Source organism: Malaya genurostris, chromosome 3 (genome assembly GCF_030247185.1).
Source record: "Malaya genurostris strain Urasoe2022 chromosome 3, Malgen_1.1, whole genome shotgun sequence".
Classification (NCBI taxonomy): domain Eukaryota; kingdom Metazoa; phylum Arthropoda; class Insecta; order Diptera; family Culicidae; genus Malaya; species Malaya genurostris.
Window position 1 is genome coordinate 135,909,413 of NC_080572.1, and position 21,850 is coordinate 135,931,262.

The window sequence follows — 21,850 nt, forward strand, 5'->3', positions numbered from 1 at the left end:
AGCGACTCGATGAATTTCGTACCAAAGCTCGAAAGTAGAGCAAACTTCACACCGCTTCTGACTGCAATCGCAACACCACCGCCCCTACAGTGGGTTCGATCCAGGCGAATAATGACGTAGTTCGGTATTGAGAAGGACATCTTCGGTGACAAATGTGTTTTCGTGATAACACACACATCGATGTGCAGTGTTCTTACGAAGTCCGATAGTTCAACGTGCTTTGGACGCACTGAGCAGGCATTCCAATTCATCACTTTTAATGTTTCAAACCGTATTGGATAATAAACGAACCGAGCACTTGAATCTGCTCCATTTTCGTCTTGCAACCACGGAGCGCAGAGCTCATGGCGACGAAAATTTTCTTCAACTCCACAGAAGTAAATAGCGGAGTACAGTTTACAGTTGGGCCATCATCAGTAGTTTTGAAACCAGGTGACGGGAGGATTGGATCCGGTAGATTATGCATCCTGGGAAATTCACTGGGTCCAATGGCGGTACAGGTGGTACAGGTGGAACCTTCTTCTTCGATGATTTTCGCTGAGGTGCAGCTTGTTTCCTTATTTTCAGGAACTCAGCACGTTTCGGGTAAGCTCGTTCGGTTGCTTCATGGGGTCCAGCACAGTTTGAACAGCGGAGGGTAGATTATCCATCCATAGCGCACTCGTTGGTAGCATGATTCGATCCGCAGCGGTTGCAACGGCTAATCATGTGACAATTTCGAGCACCATGCCCGAAGTGTAGACATTTCATGCAGTGAGATAGATCTTTGCGTTTGTTGCGGTAGGGTTCCCATTTCACGATGACATGATCGATGGCCTTCAGTTCCTCAAGCTGCTTCAACGTGGTCGTACCTCTCTTGAAGTGAATTAGGTACAATGCGTCTCTGTACGTGCGCTTATCCTCTTCTCGACGTTTCATTCGATGAATTGTCAGAGCCGGTTTTTTAAGTTTTGATAAGGTGTCCATCAGTGACTCTTCGCTGACTAAAGGAAGTCCTCTCAGCACAACTTTGTATGGTTTTTCACTCGGCTTGTCATTAGTGAAAAATTTAGCTTTCGTTTCCTGTAGATGTTTCATTACCAGATCATTCTCGTGATGTGAGTTGCCAAGCAGCTTGGCCCCAAAGCTGCATAACTTGAATTTTGGTGCGACATTCAATGAATGCAGAGCCTTCCGCGGTGAGTGATAATCTGCATTGGTAACCATCAACGGTGGAAGCTTGATTTTCCTGGTCACTGTTTTCCAAGTGGCATTATCCATATTATCCGGATCGGCATCTAGATTGGTATCAATATCCAGTGAAGCGTAGGTGTTCATTGTAGCCAAGGGTGGCAAAAACTCGCTCATAAGATTTGATTTTTTCTATTCATCAGCTCACCACATGATTTACGATGCAATCCGAAAAATGATGGTAAAGATGAAAATCATCGCTGATTTAAACAAACACACTCACCTATACAGAGCACCGCTGACATCAAATTATGATGGTATTGATGGTTCTCAGTTTTGATTTCATAGCATTTAACTCTCATTCCTAGTTTTAAAAGGTGAGTACTGAGTTTGGCATCACTGTACCGAGCTACACCGGTGAGTGTATTCTTAAACCACAGAGCTGCCAACACAACCCAGATTTTCGGTTTTGTTTTTGCTGGTACTCAAAACGAACACAAGCGTTAATGTGCGAAAAAAATGTCGAACCGTAGTGTGATGTATACCATAAACGATTGAATTTCATGTCTCGAGCTAAACACAACTGGCTACTGAAACGAATGCGTTCTCCAGCATGCAAGAACATGTCTTGAGAAATGGATTGAAATGGCATCGATTCGAACATTGGCCGCCCATGGCAACTCTGGTGGGTGGGGAATACAAGCGAGACAGTTTCATAAGAATCTGATTCAATGTGTTGATGTACAAACACATCAAATCACAACTCACAAATCGTCTCTCAGTGGGTTCTAATATTTGATGAGCAGTCAGCGCTCATCTGCTGATTGCTTGACACTACGATGTTGAGACGATGTTTTCTCTATACGAATGGTTACCCAGTTACTCAACTCGTTTAGTGATGCTTTTGAAACCGATTTGCAGGTGAGCTGAACTCGGTGATGATGAAGTACTGAGTTGATTATTGCCAGCCCTGATTGTAGCCACTGACACATGGCTGGAACTCTGTAGTTTTCTTCCGTTTCACGGACCGTCCAGAACTGTCTCTCTCACAATCGGTCGCTTTGAGCGACATCTTCTCCAATTCACTCGTATGTATCAAAGGTTTAACTGTGTACTCGTTGAAAACGAAACACAGAATGACTGGTTACCGCTCTACTAACTCTCTCTTTTATGTCGTCTCACTGTTTCCCGTTCTGTGAACAGGAAAAGGAATTTTGGCAAAGGGGCTGTCCGTATACCGCTGCCAGTAGCAGGTATGAAACGAAATGTCATGTGAGAAATAGCGTCATTTAAGTTAAAGCAGCTACTCTGAACGCACGAGACACCGTCAGTGCGATGGCACCGAAAACCAGTGGAAAGGCAACCAAAAAAACCAGCAAGGCCCATTCAAAGCACTTTTCAGACAATTCAAAGCACTTTTCAGTGCTAAGGATCATCATAAAGAATTGAAAGTTGAATTTTGTCGCTTTCCTACCATTTGCCGAGCAACTGTTCTCGAAACAAGACACACATGAGAGCAACATCGAGAACCTCACGAAATCCAGTTCCAACTGGGCCGGTACACAACAATTATATCGCACCCGAAGGGATCAGTCGTCATATCTTTTTGATTGTGACAATTCAAGGCACTTTTTAGTGCTCCAGATTATCATTAAGTGTTAATTAAACTTTCAATATTTCCTACCAAAAGATTCATCAAGATGGAAATCAAAATAATTTGTACCGTCACTTACACATTCAATTACGAACGGCAATAGGAAAGCGAAAGTGATTATGTTGAACACATCTTTATACTAGTACGGGGTCGTGTGAAAAGATACCATGCGAAACAAGGTTGCCATATATACAGATGAATCTGTTTTATTATTTTATTATTATTATTATTATTATTCCTATTATTGTTACTATTATTATTATTATTATCATTATTATTATTATTATCATTACTATTATACATTTCAGACCAGGCAATTGCAATTGTCTCGTACTGAAATTTCGAGAAGAATCAGATATCTTCGAACTTCATAGCCTAAATAAAAATAAACTACAAATTTGTCGTACCTAGCCTCCTATATTAGCAAATTAAAAAGGAATTGTTTCAAGTGTGGAATATATAGTTGTAGAATAGTAGCTGTTTAATATAACTAATCTGTACTTTAATGTAGGTGCCTCGCTTCAAACTCTATTAGTGAAAAAGGGGAAAGCTTGCACAATTCAATATTTGTTTTTCTATTCTATTAATGTGGGATTTGATACAGGTGGATAAATTCTATTTGTTTCCTTAATTAACTTAGAATATTCAACACAGAAACGTGCAAAATATATTAATATATAACCATTGGACACGGATTTCCAAGAAGTATCTGTGCTTGTCAAGGAGTATTGTTTCACATCCAATTCGATAAGGTTTACCAAGAGCAACCTTACCCTGCCACCCCCCCCTTTTCTTTCCTACAGTATAACGAAACTGCCCAAAATTCGGAGTTGCAAGAGTTATCTTTGTTCGTCATATGCTTGTTTAGCGGAAAATCAGATAAATTAGACGTTCGACCTCTATCTTCCCTTGTAAGGTACACTTACTACATCTTTCCCCTAGAAAATACTCTTTGTAGTTTCTCTGCGATAGGTGTATTATCTGTACTCGTCAAGATTCAATTCGCGTCAAATTAGATCATTTTCACATAAGATCCACCTGCTAGAGACTACTTCTTCTACTCACATGGGAATACTTTAATGACTACTTTCAAAGTGCAAGCAGTCTCTGTGTTTGGTTGAAATCTGTTAGGTTGATCCGAAGTTATACTGGATCATATCAACATTTGTTTTTGTAGACCAATTGACGCAAAGCACACAAATGTATTACATTACCGTTGCATATGTGTGCGTATTATCCGTGTTATTGCACACAAACATACAAAACTAAGTTCAAATATTTCTGATAGGCTCATATTCATGTACAGCAACGCTGTATACTCTATGAATGGTATTAATTTGATACAGTGCAATTATTAAAACTGACCCAGGGGAGAATAAAAAAGAAAAACGTAGTTTCACATCGGCGGAGCTCCGGTCAAAAGTCGGATTCTCCACAAATTTTACTACCTTTCTATAGAAAAAGGGAAAGACGACAGTCGAAAATAAAACTACAAGGATCAATCAATCAATCAATCGACAATCAATCATCACACTTTTGCACGAGAGTCTGCTTAGATTGATTTTTATTAGGAACCAACACCGAACACGCGAACTCAGAATATAGTCTCTGTTTGTTTTGATTTGTATTTGTTTTGTAGCCGGCGAAATTACATCAATATCCCAAATGCATGCAATTATATCTTTGTACATACTTGCGATACGGATTTCGATATTCGAGCTTCTCTTCACCAAGCTTGTGTTCAAGTTTTGTATGCACGCAATTATGTTTATAGCGTTAAGTTTCTATACCATTACTACCATTCTGCGATTTCGGTTGAAGCGATAAACCGTTTCTAATTATTAATCGAGAGCATCTTATATAAATTAGAAATTAATCTTAAGCGCTCTTAGAAATTAGGCTTAAGCGCTGGGGTAGCTACCAATTTCTCATGCGAAAACGACATAATCTGGTATTTCATCTGAACTCGGATGACACAAGATAAGAGCATATCAAGTAAAGCTTCAAATCGTTTTATGGCACATTTTTTCTTGCTGTATAGCAACAACCTACCTCTAGCATGCTACACGTAGGACTGAAACGTTAGCTATAATTTCGCTTATATTTATCGATTGACCAATCAGGGCGATGCTTCCCCATTGATATATCGCTTACTCCTTCAAAACCATCGTCTGTGGTATGAAAAACCGGTATTCCGGAGATGTTTAGCACACAAAACAGGACACTGCTAGCTATAAATTAACATATCAATGATATACAATTGAAAATGCATGCACAGTTCGAAAAACTATTGTGATTTTACATTATAAGATGCACATAAATGGAGCGTCGTATTTCACACAAATTTATATTCAAGAACATGTTAAATTGTGTGATTTGAAAATTACATGGCTTGAATTCAAATGAAATAATAAACAAAAGATCGATAGCAGACAGCGCGACTTGAACCGAGAAACATTAAATCACAAGCACATCGGTTACCCGACTGAACCACAGTGCTCATATCTGTTCATTGAATAATTGATACATATAAATCCATACAGCGGAACTGGCTAGCCGAGTGCAAATTACACTCGGAGCGTGTAAAATTCTGTGTTAGTGGAATATAACGTCATCTGAAAAATTAGGTAGTTGTGAAATGTATCGTTTGTAGAATTCTGTAAAATTCATATTTTTTTCTGTGTAACTATGAACATTCAAATCAATACGAAGAAATATTTCCATCAATTGATGAAATGTAAATGTAAATGTAAATGTTCAAAAGCTGACCACATTTCTACTTGTATTTAACCTTGAATATTTAATTTGCACCCCTAGATAGAAAATAAAGATGTGTTTCTCATCAAAATTTCAATCGTTTTTTTCTCAGTTTGCCTCAGCTTTCACTATGAGTTTAATATGTGAATGTAGGCAGAATAGGGAATGACAAAAATATAAAAGAATTTTCATTTCACTGCTAGGTGGATTTAATACGTTTTCATTATATTGTTATCTATTCTAGTAACTACATACCTGACATTTCGTGTCCAAGTCTGCAAAATACCCATTTCCATATTGTCGACAATCGAAATTAGTGATTGGCATACCCATTAATATTGGGTAGTCTGTACCAGGGCGACCTACGACACCATGGTAGTTTTCGAAGTCGATATCAGTACGATCTAGGAGAAGTCTTTTTTTTAATCTTCTCTTATCCCGTAGCTCTTCGTTTACGTGTTCTTGAAATAGTGTTGCACCTGTTCGTACTGCAGCTTGTGTCGATGTTTCCGATTGCTATAAATATTCATACTGTAAATTCATTATTTAAATAGTTCTGTCGATAACTATTACCTCTAAACATAAAAACTGCGGAACACAACATATTACAAGCATACCTGGAATTGAAAGAACGCCAAGAGATAGTTAGAAACCTTTTCAACAACACTTAAAAATTCACATTACATGAAAACAGATGAACGATCTAACAATTGAGCTACAGCTACAGCAATTCGTGATAAAATTTTCAGTATTAGATAACTACAGAACTTTCTTACAACCCAAAATGTAACGTAAAGAACTTATTTATAAAACTCTCTTAAATCACGTCCTACTTTCTAGAATACAAACGTAATATTTGAACACTTTTTTGTCCTTTTCAGCACTATAAAATCACAAACGGTCAAACGTTATCGAATCAATTAATATCTATGCTCATCTCTAATGCAGTTCTACGTCAATCTTGCGGTTATGCCTCTGGCATTACCTACTTTTAGTTTATTTTGTATCTTGAATTTTATATCAAGAACCATAGATAGAAGTTGTTTCGAATAAACTAAAAGCTAGTGCTAAATTAGCATTAGCACTGCTAATATGTACCTCTACTTATATATACCGTTTCAAGGCAGAGTTCTTGCTCGCGAAGCAGTGTATGTTGATATTGTTTATGATTGTTTAAAACACAAAACAATCAGTTGTCAATCAAACCTACTACTATTTAGTTTCAACCGACATTCGCAAGTCCTGAAAAAAGAATAATTTGAGTAGATTAGGTTTGAGGTTCAGGAAAACTGAGGTAGAATATATAATTCATTTGTTTAATTTAATTTATTTATGTGTCAAAAATGACTTTGTTATAAGTAAATCATATGTTTTCATGAATTTTTGGAGGAACAATAGGATCTTTTTGTCCACGCTTGGTGAGTGGATATCAATAATTTATAGTTCTAGGATTCCAAAAGCCCAAGATAGCGGCTTCCGGTTAGTAAATATTCTTTCAAATCGATATACAATTGGTATTATCGAGATGCGTTTGTCATGTAAGTTATTGGAATAATTGTCATATGCATTCCAAATCTGTATTTAAAGATCTTAGATGGTTACAAACAATTTTTGTGTATATTTCAGTTATGTCTCTGACTTTACCCGCCCGCCTTTCTTGGTGTTAGTTGAATCCGCAACGAGTGTTTGTATTTCGGTTTTATTCGAAAGAACATGTAAAACAATTTAAGTTTACATGTTTGGAAACCGTAGCGTTTTTTAAAATAACTATTTATTGGAATATGAGTTAAAGTTCAATTATTAAGATTCAAATTGGGTGTTCAGTCACAAGTGGTGACTTTTCAGCCCTATTATATACATGATTTGGTTATTACCGTGAAGATATCATTTACTTCTGCAATTCTGAGATTTTTGTGTAGGAAAAATCCTAAACCTACTTGTATTGTGTAATGGGGAAAAGGAATTTATATACTAACTTACTAACTAATACAGAGAGCGAATCGATTCAATTGAAGATTGCATCGATTTTTGTCGGAATTTGCTTATAATATCATGTGACATTACATCTAATGATTCTATATTTGTGAGTCCGTGTAACTCATTTGCACTAAACCAGGAAGGACGCTTCAAATTCATTTTCCGAATTTTATTCTGAATCCTTTGAAGCGTTTTCTTCCTAGTGGAACAACAACTTGACCAAATATGTACTGCATAAAGCGTAGCTGGTCTGAAAAATCTATAGCAGGATAAGCATGTAAAATCTGCCCCCAAAGGGAATTCATATTGTTATATCACATTCGAAAGGTCATAGACTGTAAACTATTTTCTCAAAGTTTCAACCCTTTAACTGCCATATTGAAGGAACTAGGGTGGTTCTATTGATTTTTATTTTATTTGATTTTTGAAGAAACTGCTTCTCCGAAAAATTTGAAAAAAATCAGGCATGTTTAAGGCATTATGGGGATGCTTTACAATTTTTTTCAAAATTTTTGAAGATGTATTTCTTTTATTAAAAAATACTAGAAAATTTTGAAACATATTTTTTCCCTCTTCCAATTTTTGCACCACCCTGGATTTTTTAGAGATAAATAAAGAATTTTTGGACATGTTAAAATGGTATGTTTTCATATTTTTTAAAAATGTGGACGACCAAAATATTTGATTTTTTCTAAAAAATTAATAACAGTCGACCATGCGTCCCCATCGAATTCTGAGAGAAGGAAACGCATGGTGCTTTATCTTAGCAGTTTCTAGTAGTAGTCGACCATGCGTTCCCATAAAGTTCTCTTAAAAGGGAAACGCATGGTGCTTTGTTCTAGTAGTTTATGATGCAACTCAAGCGCAAGGTTTAGAAATCAAAGTAACGAAAAGAAGGAAATGAGTATCAACCTTTGCATAATACATACATACATGGTAGTAATACATGAACGTCGCGAGTATCACACATATGAAATTCGGTAATGGCAGTCAAGAACTAGAGCGAGTGTCAGTTTTTTACGTGTACGATTTTCACTCTCATAGGAACGCTTCCAGGTTTTTACAGGTTTAATATGGTCAAATATCATTGAGCTTCGTGATATGCTGGTTTAAATGAGAAAGATTTATTCGTATTTTTGTTCAAATTGCGAACGGGAAGTTCTAATAAGATAATATTATCAATCCTTGGATTGGAACGAGTGCAACAAGTATCGGAATATAGTAGCTCTGGAACAGAAGCTTTTGAAAAGGATGTTCTGCCAAGTAATTTTGGATTTAAAGCTTTATCACGAGATGACCCAATTGAGACACACAGTTCACAAAAAAGCTATTCGGGCCGGTAATAAGTCTCATTTTTAAAAGCTCACAAGTACTATATCGAGTACACTACAAATTCGACTGGATATTTGGGAATCCAGCGCCGTTGCTGTGAATGCGTTATTGGCAATAGAACTGTTGGTTGCTGTTCACACGAGGCCGCCATTATTCACTACCTTTCCTTATGCTCGGTTTTTATCCAGAATTGTGAGACCGGCGAAAATAATGTCAGAAATGCTTAAATCAGAACAGCTACCAAGTGACGATGATAATTCTATAGAATAAACGAAAAGAATCAGAGAGAAAATGTGTGCATTGAAAGAGCAATGTATTTTTATAACATTTTTTTCTCATTTCCTATTTAAATGAAAAATACAGTCAATAATTTTCAGAAATTTTTTCGTGACCTTTCTTACATGAAACTTCTTAATCATTTCATAAAGACAATTGAAGTTTCAATTTAATAATTGACCCTTTTGAGTCTTAGTCCTGACTCCTACTGCGTCCATTAGTTCATCCAATAGCAAAATTTTATTAAAAATGATGTGCTGATAAAAAAAAACTCTAAGTGGGTTATGAAATCAACCACAAAATGTATAAAAATTTCAGCTTATTTTAAAATTTCTAGCAGTTCATCGTTTGGTTTAAATAATATGATATTTAAAAAATAAGAGGAATATGCTTTATTAAACTCAAATTTATGTAACTATATTAGTATTATATTAGGATAAGAATTCTATGTAAAAGTGATGCTACGGCGAAGAACAACTTATGTAAATTGCCTTAAGAAATAAACGTATTTATGGAAAAACAATTCTAAGAAATCGATTCCAACCTTCATCAGTGGCCACTTTTGTTTGACACCAATATAAAAAAAGAAAAAAATTAAATTCACTGCTGTTTCAACTCGCTATGTATTTAGTGAAATGTACAGAGCTGGCAAAAAGAAAACCGCGTTGTACGAGACCCAACAGTGCAAAACGATTTGACCATATCATGAAACACTATCGAATCATCGAATTATATACAGTCACTCGCTCTAGTTCTTGACTGCCGTAACCGAACTGCATATGTGTGATACTCGCAACGTTCATATATTACTACCATTCATATATAAACCACATACCAGTAAGTTCTCGCTTTGTAGCTTTCTAGGTTGTACCCGAAGTATGATCATTTCCTTCTTTTCGTTACTTTGATTTCTAAGCCCTGCACTTGAGTTGCATCATTAACTACTAGAACAAAGCACCATGCGTTTCCTTCTCTCAGAATTTGATGGGAACGCATGGTCGACTGTTATTGATTTTTTAGAAAAAATTAAATATTTTGGTCGTCCACATTTTTAAAAAATATGAAAACATACCATTTTAACATGTCCAAAAATTCTTTATTTATCACTAAAAAATCCAGGGTGGTGCAAAAATTGGAAGAGGGAAAAAATATGTTTCAAAATTTTCAAGAATTTTTTAATAAAAGAAATACATCTTCAAAAATTTTGAAAAAAATTGTAAAGCATCCCCATAATGCCTTAAACATGCCTGATTTTTTTCAAATTTTTCGGAGAAGCAGTTTCTTCAAAAATCAAATAAAATAAAAATCAATAGAACCACCCTAGCTCCGTCAATATGGCAGTTAAAGGGTTGAAACTTTGAGAAAATTGTTTCCAGTCCATGACCTTTCGAATGTGGTATAACAATATGAATTCCCTTTGGGGGCAGATTTCACATGCTTATCCTGCTATAGCCTTTGTTTATAAATTAATAATTTGTTTTTTAGACAGAGCTTAGAATTTCTGTTTATAAGAGGATATAAACATTTAATATATGTATCACATTTTGCCTGAATTCCGTGTGTTCCTTGAAAGTGAGTTTTTTGTCATACGTTAAACCTAAGTATTTTGCTTGATCAGACCGTGTCAATTCCAAGCCATTCAGTTTGAGAATGTGATTATTGTTGGGTTTAAGAAAAGAAGCTCTTGGCTTGTGAGGAAAGATAATTAATTGCGTTTTTGCTGCATTTGGCTTAATTTTCCATTTTGACAGATAATCACTGAACATATTTAAACTTCTTTATAGGCGACTGCAGATCACTCTTAGATTTCTTCCTGTGGCTAGCAGACTTGTGTCGTCACAGAATAGCGATTTCTGACAACCAATTTTGAAGATCAGAAGTGAAAATGTTATACAAGATTGGAGCTACGCTCGAACCCTGCGCAACACCTGCTCGTACGGGTAGCAATTCTGATAGCTAACCTGAAGAGTACGATCAGTTAAATAGTTTTGAATCATTTTGATCACATAAATAGGAAACTGGCAATCAGACGTTTTTGCTATTAAACCTTTGTGCCAAACACTGTCGAATGTTTTTTCTATGTCTAGAAGAGCAACTCCAGTGGATAACCCAGAAGATTTATTTGATTTTATCATGTTCGTTACTCTCGCAAGTTGATGAGTAGTTGAATGTTCATGACGAAATCTAAACTGGTCTGGTAAAAAAAATAAATTCTGATTTTTATGTGACATCATTCTCAATAAGATAATTTTTTCAAAAAGTTTACTGATAGAAGAAAGTAAGCTAATTTGTCGATAGCTTGATGTTTCTGCTGGATTTTTATCAGGTTTGAGGATAGGAATTACTTTAGCGTTTTTCCATCTTTTTGGGAAGTAAGCTAATGAAAAACACTTGTTGAAAATTTTTACCAAGAGTCTCAAGGCAACATCGGGAAGATTTTTAATAAGAATATTAAAGATTCCATCATTACCGGGAGCCTTCATGTTTTTAAGTTTCATAATAATTGACTTAACTTCATCAAAACTCGTCTCAATAATGTCATCTTGTAAAAACACTTGAGTTGAAATATTCTTTTTGTAAATCCTTAACCATGCTTTTCGTAGCAGGATCACGAGAACGTTGATATTGTCGTTGACGAACATTCTTCAACCGAATGAGCAGTTGAAGATTGTCATCGATGATAGGAGAATTTAATTTAGTTTAAGCTTTGGGAACTGAAAGATTTCTAGCTTCGATAATGAACGATTCAAATTATCAATTGCCGAGTCGAAATTTTCTAAAATAGTTTCATGATCCACATGATTTTCAATGTGATATCAGTAATCCAACCAATTAGCTCTATGATAATTGAATATAAAACTAATTTTATTCATTATAGCTTCGTTGGAAAGTCTGAATCACTAAATTTCTGTTGGAGCTGTTAGTAGAATATTCTCACTAATAGTACTGTTGTTGTGCCGTTGAATTCCACTATATCACGTCATTACACTCTCACAAAGTCACTATTTTCACAGTCACTATTTTTTCCGAAAGTGTATCCAACGTTATAATACAGATACGTATATTGGAATGCTATTTGCATCCTTCTTCAGTGTATCGGTTGTATAAGTTTATTGCAGTGCCGTAGTTGTTCAAATTTAATTGGTTAGTCGTTAACTTTGTTGATGGGGCGCCTGGATTTCCGTGGTACAGGGGCGCATTGCAATTGACTGAAGTTAGATTTTTTTAACGGGGTTTACTGTTTCTTTATCTTCGTATTTTTGTATACAACAGTTATATAGTTCTAGTATCAGACCTATTTGTTGCGAGCGAGGCGCCGTATTTGCCTCAATAACTCATTTTTAACTCTTTTGTAAGTTTCCTGAAGCTCTACAATTGCCACACAAATCAACTATGAAGACTCATTTGCAACAGACATAAGTGTTATCATAATCTGAATGTTAATGTTTTTAAGTACCCAGTTGTTGAGATTTCCACTTTCTGTATTTATTATTCTTTCAAATAATAGTTCCGATTGTGTGATTTTGAGATAGAGTTCAAAATCTACTTCTTCAAAACTGCACAGAAAGAAATTATGAATTTTACAGGTGACATAATTCTTACTAATTTACAGCCAAGCAGATATGTGCTTCTGTGGCTCAGTCGACTATCTGGTGTGCTTTGTGATCAAATGTTTCCGTCTATCATCAAAAACCATTTGAAATTGCATATTGCACCAAATGCATGATACTTGAGAATATTAGATCATGCCTAACGTGCAACCTAAACTGATGTAGAACTCATCGAAAACGTAAAAGGCCCCGTGTGTAGTGGAGGATGCACTGAAACCAATTGCCAATTGCACTAAACCTGTGCTACACTTTTTGCACCGATACCACTTCGCAGTTTGGAAGAAACCTCTAAAATTGAATTGAATCAGATGTAACAAAAAGTATCCATCAGAAATTACAAAAATGTACGTGTGATTTGAAAAAAAATGATGTAAGAAATTATCGAAATAAAAAAGATCGTTCGATTGATAACAACTGTATTTGAACCAAGAACCATTTGATTACAGAGCGTCCGTCTATTCATTGAACCACAGAAGCACGTATCTGCTAGTCGGGTAAATCGTATATATAAATTCATACAGTCGTACAAGTTACTCGTGTGGAAACGGTAAGTGAAATTCACGCGCTAAACATTTCAATCATGATGGAAAATACAATTGGTAGAAAGAAAATGGAGAATTATCTATTTTAATGTTTACTCTGCATAAAAAATTTAACGGCAACAAATTTAATATTAATATGTGAATAGATTTTTTGAAATTTATGTTACATTTAATGGAAAATTGTGTCTAATGCAGATTTCCGTTTTCACTGTTTTTGTAAGCATTAAGATTCCATTTTATTAACACAGAAAAAAATGTAAATTTTACAGGTGACACAATTCTACAAACGATACGATTCATAACAACTTAATATGTCAATTGACGCAATATTCCACTCGAGCAGAATTTTACTAGCTCTTAATGTAATTTGCACTTGGCTACCAAGTGACGCTGTATGCGTTTAGAGGTATCAATTATTCACTAGGCAGATATCGACGTGAACATTTCAAAAGGGCCTTAAAACAATTGACAGATTCTCTTTGTTTACTTTCTCTTTCGATTATATCTGCGTTATCACAAAATTGTTCGTAACATGTATAATACTATTACAAAGCTGGAGATATTTTCTTTCATCCTATATGCAAATTTGGTAAGTAAACGTGAAAATTTAGGTGTTATTAACAGAAGAGAAAGTAAACAAAGAGAATCTCTCATTGGTTTATGTGCCCTTATGAAATATTCACATCGATATGTGCTTCTGTGGCTCAGTCGATTAACTGGAGCGCTTTGAGATCTGATGCTTCTTTCTTCAAGTCTCGCGCAGTTGCTATCGATATTTTGTATTTTATTTCATTCGTTTTCAAGCCATGTAATTTACAAATCACACAATTCTACATGTTCTTGCATATAAATTAGTTTGAAACATGACGCTCCATTTATGTGCATCTTATAAGATGTAAAATCACAAGATTTTTTTGAACTGAGAAATTTTCAAATTTTTTTACTGTATAAATTGTCAAATGACACAAAAATTCCTTTTGTAATGACTTAATGTGGGATTGAAATGAATTTTATTTGTTCTTACTGTAATTTGACCTTGGTTAGCAAGTGGGACTATATAAATTTGTATGGACCATTTACTCATCAGCGGCTTGGGTAACTCAATCAACTAACGGACATACTTTGCCATTTAACGATTCTTGGTTGAAGTTACCATTGTTTGCTCTGAGTTCTTATTTTTTGTTCATATCGTTGAATTTCATGCCAAATTATTTTCAACACTCACAACATCACATGTTTTTCACGTAAGTTTGCGTGAAGCATCAAATAGTGCATGTTTTGATAATTCTGTGAAAACTTATTTCAATCTTAGTTTGTTTAAAATAATTCTGTGAAAACTTACTTCAATCTTAGTTTGTTTAAAATTCTGTGAAAACTTTTTTCAATCTTAGTTTGTTTGTTTGTTTGTGAAAACTTATTTCAATCTTAGTTTGTCTTAGTTTTGTTTTGTTTGTTTTGTTTGTAGATTGTAGATTGAAGACGGCATTCATTCCTAGCAGCTGTCCCGGATTGTTCTTCACTGTATCAAGCATATGTTTCAATTCCACGGTTCATGGCCCAAAATCTTTTTATTACAATTACAACTGGCATTTTTCCGCGCTTGACGAGTTGTTATTAATAATTTATATTTTAAAATTCATAAAATCCAAATGACGGTTTTTGGTTTGTGGACATTCTATCAACTCGCTATACAATTACTGTTTTCGAAACAGGTTTGACAAGTAAGTTATTGTAATTAATGTCATATTATTCTCATGTGGTCTGCCGTAAAATTTTACTGTTACAATTATGCAAGTGACGCATTGAAAGTTTGCAAATCAACTAGTACGTGTGATTGTAGATATTCAGATATGTAGAAAAAGCATGTCAGTTTTATTCGTATTTACGTCATCCAGTTATGTCTGACATTACTCATCAGTTTTTTCTGCTAAAAATAAAAGACACTATTCTGGCTTACTGGCTTTCCCCTAACGGAGACGATGGTTTTTGAAAGAATGGGGGATATATAAGCTGGAAAGAATTGGTCAATCAATGCAGAAGCGAAACTGTGGAGGCTGCGATCAATTGTTATTAACTCGATGAAACTTTTTGCTATGTCGTTCTCGCCTAAGATATCTGCTACTACCCCAGATAAATCTTGCGTGCTTAAGATTAATTTCTAATTTAAATAAGATGATCTTGGTTAATCTGACATAACTGTTCACAAATTGAAAAGGTGATGGTAGTTTATACCGAAGAAAGTTTTTGATTTTATTCAAGTTTGAAAAAAAGAAACTTGACAGAATCTTCTAGTCATGTTTTTGAAAATATAAGTAATATGAAAAAGGCATCATAACACCACTAGGTTTTTCTTTAATTTTCACATATTACCTTGTAACTCCGAAATTCGGTTCCTGATGAAATTAAATAACAAGCTATGGGACCATTTCATTTGAATCTAAGTTAGTGAAAATCGGTTCGGCCACCTCTGAAAAAGTGATTGCGATACCAAAAACCTGTTTTAATCCACCTACTGGTGTAATTATGCCTTTCTCATACCAATCATACTATCATATATAATACTGTAGTATTCTTCAAAATAATTTTCTTCGATTCTTGAAAAAATAACTAAAAACGGTTTGTTTGACCGTCTACTGATAAAACTATCAATTGGAGAAAATTTGAGGTGGAATTAGAAAATTTTTACGGGTTTTCGCCCTTTTTTCAGTGATGGTATAAAATTTTTAACCCACTTTACCCTATATTTCCGGATCCGGAAGTCTTCTTGGTTAGGAAATTTATCAGAAATGAAAGAATAAAGAACGCAACAGCTGTTTCAACGAATTGTATTTAGCTATGTTAGTTCATAGACCGGCAAATTGATTTTGCGTATTTTTACGTTTCAAATAAAATATTCGTGGAAATTGAAATATTTCACACATATCCCGGAATCCGTTGTTAGATTCAGATAAAATTCAATTTAAATTTCAGTTAAACTGTTATAATACTTTTCGTTTGAATTGAAATTTATGCAAATTAGCCAAGCAATTATTGTGAAAAATTTGTCAAATATTTTGACACACACCTACACGAACATTTTGCCATCTAGACTAATTCAAATGATATAGGGCAGTTGAACCAATAGTCGTCTCATTAGTCAGGACATCACAGTATTTATCCGATTACTCGGTCTTCAGCACACATATGATGCATTCGGAGCCATTGGCAGCCCTAACAATCAAAATTAGTGTGAAAATGAAATATACTTCTGTTATGAAAACGTGAAAATCGGAGCAGAATGCATATATTTTCTTCTTATTCTTTAAACCAATGCACAGTAGGGAAAAATGGATCAAAAACGTTACGACTTTTTGGAGGCAGATGACCACAAAGCATTTTTTGGTGTAAAATGGTCAGTAAAATCAATTCTACGTACTTAGAAGGACCGCACTAAATGCTATCATGTTCATTTTACCTCAAGGTCCCTTTTGTCGTCGACTAAAAGGTGCCTTTTACAAATTTCCCCTCTGAGTTAGTGATAAGTTAGTAATAAGTTTTTGATCTTGAGTATCTCTTGTTGTATCTAACGTATCAACATAATTTTTGCAACATGCCTTCAGAAATATCATCATCAATTTATGATAACATTTTCAGTTGTATGACATAATCACAAATAATTCAAAATTAAAGTGTTCTGAAATTTTTGGTATAAACGGAAGAAAAGTCATGACGTTTTTCTCGTACCTGGGTAGGTATAAAACGTTAATACTTGATATATTTCGTTCAGCTCAGGTTCAAGTATCAAGAATTCAGTTCGATATTTCATCAATTGCGTTCAGTATTTAATCCCTTCAAAGAAGATCGATTGCGTCATCCTGCTGCTTATCGTTTGTAATTTAACAAAATAAGTGGAAAACGATGGGGAACATTACGCAAAATTAGCACTTCTAATGGATTTAAATATTATCTAAAGAACTATTAGAAATACTTATCTGGTGAAATACCTATGCAAATCAGAAGTGAATATAACCAGTTTAGTGAAGGTTTACAGTTTAATTGATTCTAATTGATAAATTTTCGAATTTTTTCTCGACTTTTTTATTTGGATTTTGGTAGTGTCAGATGTTTTAATGTTCATCATATTTGCATTAATATAAATTTCAAAATTTTTCGTATTGAATAAAAAAGTTTAACGTATACGTCCTCCTTTTTTATCACGAAGAACTATATAAATTATTTCATAATATTGAATATAGAAGCAGATCCAATACGATCTATCAATATTGGTTCACATTACATAGGAAACTGCAGAAATTCAAGTACATACAATAGGATTGGTAGTACTAGCCCTTTTAATCCGTTTTACACCAATTTATTTCATAAATCGAATCATTGGTTAAAATTTCTATCGCATTCCGAAAGGAGGCTTATTGCGGTTGAATGAAATTATATCAGTCAAAAAAAAAAGAACTAGAAAGAACTAAAAATTAAAATCATGTTATACCGTTTCACACCAATATTGATAGGATAAATTGGAGTAACACGGTATAACATGATTCGTGCGGTCATTGAATCTATTGGTTATCTACTTTTTATGGTATAGTGAATTTTGCGGCTATTCTAATTGTCATCAATCGATTCTACGGTCAATTCTACATAAGATAAACCTACTTTGAAAATATTTTCAAAGATTTCTATGAAATTATTGAGTAAAGTCGCGTTTTTCATCCTTGTTCCCCACAGTGCAATGTATTAATCAAAGACAGCAGATATCATTAGTAATAATGATCCTAAAATGTTAAATTAGTGGTAAACCTGAGATGATCTAGGGTACAGATACCCTATGAAACTCAACCTCGTTTTAAAAGATGGTTGATGCAATTATTGCATAGTTTTCAAAATGAGAAAAACAAAAAGCACGTCTCACTATCCATGAAATACAGTATCTATTCATACCCTAATGGCAACGACGAATGGAGCTAATGCCGGTAGAATCTATCTACTGAAAACTTTATTCATAAAAATGTCATTTAATAATGCTGGGTACAGCTAACGTATACGCGGCACAATATTATAATCCAGTCTACTCTAGTTCATTATCAAGATTTTGGCGATTGATTATTTTCCATTTTAGTCAAATTGCCTAAATGTATGCAATTTCGTACTACGCGTCTTGTACACAAACGAGTATCCATTGACAGAAAATACCAGCAAACAGCTTTTCGAATTAATACAGCTTGTCATATCATTGAAAAAAATCATAGTGTTTTCAAGTGGCTATCATAGTCTATAGCGTTAAAAGTGTTAGATATTCTGGAATCAGGAGATAGAAGTTCGAAACCGGTTATGATGGAAACCACCACACCATCTTACAATTTTTTTGTTGTTGCGAATAAAATCACTAAAATGTAAATTTCCCGATGATATGTGTTTTTTTGCTGCCCATTCTATTTTTAGCCTTTGTTCGCGGTGTTTTCGGTGATGTCAGAGCAGATCAGTAACTGATTATGCTTTTCAATTTTGTTTTCTTATTTGGCAGTAAAATTAAACTGAGAATAAGTTTTGTTATCAACTAAAGAAATTCTATATATCTTTTCGATTTCAGTATGTTTTCGATATTATAGGAATATTAATCTGCTTCCGATTTTGATTTTTTAACTTTTAAGGCGACCAATACTAAGCAAATTGAGTAACCGATAAATACGAATATCACATCAAATTCAGAAGAAAATGTTTATTTTAGTGCTTAGTGGATAGCTTTTTAAGAAAATAAATTCCATTTATTTCTACAATATTAAAAACTATTTCCCACTAATGTCACGAAATAGTAACAGACACAGATACTAATAGTGGGAGGAAAGTGCGGTGCAGTGCTCTGTTGTACTAGTACAGGTGAATCATTTTACATCTTACAGATAACTCATTTTGCTAAGTTACATATAAATAAATGGTAACATGAAATGTTTATATTTACATATATTCTTAAACTTTAAGCTACGTTTAGTTTCCATCGGTTAGATGTTTAACATAAAATTTTAATGTGATTCGTTGTAAGCTCATAATTTTCTAAGCATGTTCAGCTATTTTTGACTTGGAATGATAACCTTATCTAATTTCTCCGAAGTGCACATTGTTTGGATTTTTTCAAAGTATCTCTATGGTCTTATCTAGATACTAGTATTATTCTTACGGAATACCAAATCCAGACCAAAACTTTTTAGTTTTGTCTTGGGCAGATGTGTAATATCATGGCTGAAATCTATTAAACCTATTTTCAAATTTTCTGATGGTTGGGTTGAAGTAGTAAGTGATTGTTTTTCAACAGTTTTTCTTTTTATCAAAAATTGTTTGAATTAATTGCTCCGAATATTAATTGAGCTTTCCAATATCGAGAATGTATTTTTTCTCGTTTCTTACCGCATTTTCTCCATGGGCTGGGTTATGCATTCAATAAATTATATGGTGAAAAGCTGTCATTTTATGCTGATGAGAATGATTAGAAGTATAACGTATAATACTTTCCGTATTAGTTAGCTTTCTATATATCAAGAAGGATAAGTGTTCCGTCTTCCTCGTGATGAAAATGTCTAAGAAGTCTCCTGTTATTTGCTTCTTCACAAGTGAATTTAATGATTTTGATCATGTTATCGAATGGTGAACTACCTCACTATGTATTGAGTAGGTATTTTAATCAAAATATAAGATTTTGGAAAATACCAATGAAATCCCCTACAGTTGAATTCATGGGGTAATTAATTCTACTATACCGACCTTCCACTATACAAGGGCGAGTTTTAAGAAAAGATGCCAGTATTTATAATAATTCATCTCGTTCAAAATTATTGAAATTCATCATTTCTTATTCAAAACCTCATTATTGTTCAATTTTTCAATAAATACAACTTAAAACTATTAAAAGCTGTTAATGAAGATTACAAACAGTTATAAATGCTAGTATATTTTATGTTTGAATATAATAACTGTTAGAAAAATTGTTGTTAAGGCAGCACTGCTCAAAGCTGACTTGTGCATTGCTTCCTCCCGAGATTCTATTTATAGAACTCACAAACAAAGAAATAATTTGCGCTCCATTTATGCTTTCGGAAGCTTTGTAGTATTAGGTAAAAAAATTCGTTCTGCACCCTGATGTCAATCCTGAGGCACTCCTTACTTATGCTATTTATTTAGCTTGAAAATGAATAATGATTTGCGTCCTCAGTAGAATTATATACAGTATTTTAGAAGATTTCCAACATACGCCCGGAATAAGTTTTAAGAGCACCCTTTTCAATTCTCCTACCGTGATTCTGCGCCCTTAAAACATTCCTAAGGCATCCTTTCAAATTAGGCGTACAAGATTTTTTTTTGCTTAAAAATAGATAGTGATTTGCGCCCTCAGTTGGATCATTTTATGTATTTTAAAATACTTCCACCTTGCGCCCTGGAATCATTCCTAAAGCGTCCTTCCAAATTATCTTTACAAGATGTTATTTATTTAGCGTGAAAACATATAAAAACTTGCGCCCTCACTAGGATTATTTAATGTATTTAAAAATACTTTCATCCTTCACTCCTTCATTTCCCTATCGTGATTCTGCACCTTGGAATAATTCCTGAGGTGCCCTTCCAAATTATCTTCACAATATGTGATGTATAAAGCTTGAAAATAAGTAATAAATTGCGCCCTCAGTTGGATCAATTAATGTATTTAAAAATAAGTAATAAGTTACGCATTCGGTTGGTTCAATTCATGTTTTTAAAAATACTTTCATTCTGCGCCCTAAAATCTATTGTATGGGTCGCCCTTTTCCATTTTCCTGCGCCCTGGAACTATTACTAATGCAACCTTCCAAATTGTCCTTACAATATGTTATTTTTTAGCTTGAAAATAAGTAATAATTGGTGCCCTCTTATTACGATTATTTAATGTATTTAAAATACTTTCATCCTAGCCCTGGAATTAATTATATGGGCGCCCTTTTCAATTCTCTTACCGTGATTCTGCGCCCTAGAATCATTCCTAGTGCGCCCTTCCAAATTGTCCTTACAAGATGTTATTTATTAAGCTTGAAAACAAATAAAATCTTACGCCCTCACTGGGATTATTTTATGTATTCAAAAATACTCTCATTCTGCGCCCTGAAATCTATTTCCATTTTCCTCTCGTGATTCTGTGCCCTGGAACTATTCCTAAGGCGCCCTTCCAAATTATCCACACAAGATGTTATTTATTTAGATTAAAAATAAATAATTATTTGCGCCCTCAGAAAGATTTCCAAAGCGCCCTTCCAAATTATCCATACAAGATGTAATTTATTTATATTGAAAATAAATAATTATTTGCGCCCTCAGAAGGATATTTTACTATTTAAGATTGCGTTCATCCTGCGCCCTGAGAGCAATTATGTGGGTGCTTTTTTTCAATTCTCCTACCGTGAGTCTGCACCCTGGAATTATTTCCAAGGCGCTCTTCCAAATTATCCATACAAGATGTTATTTATTTAGATTGAAAATAAATAATTATTTGCGCCCTCAGAAGGATATTTTTTTAT

The 21,850-nt window shown here is 34.2% G+C and overlaps 1 protein-coding gene across 4 annotated transcripts in view; it reads right to left on the bottom strand.

The window, feature by feature from the left end:
* LOC131437285 (uncharacterized) overlaps positions 1–21,850 on the bottom strand; it is a 402,936-nt gene that overhangs the window by 98,921 nt on the left and 282,165 nt on the right. For all 4 annotated transcript variants that reach the window (XM_058606533.1, XM_058606531.1, XM_058606532.1 and 1 more), the window contains 2 exons: positions 6,155–6,198; positions 5,837–6,097 (listed from right to left, as the gene is read on the bottom strand). In XM_058606533.1, coding sequence (XP_058462516.1) covers positions 5,837–6,097; positions 6,155–6,196 — 303 coding nt within the window. In that variant the 5' untranslated portion in view covers positions 6,197–6,198. The remainder of the gene's footprint in view (positions 1–5,836; positions 6,098–6,154; positions 6,199–21,850) is intronic.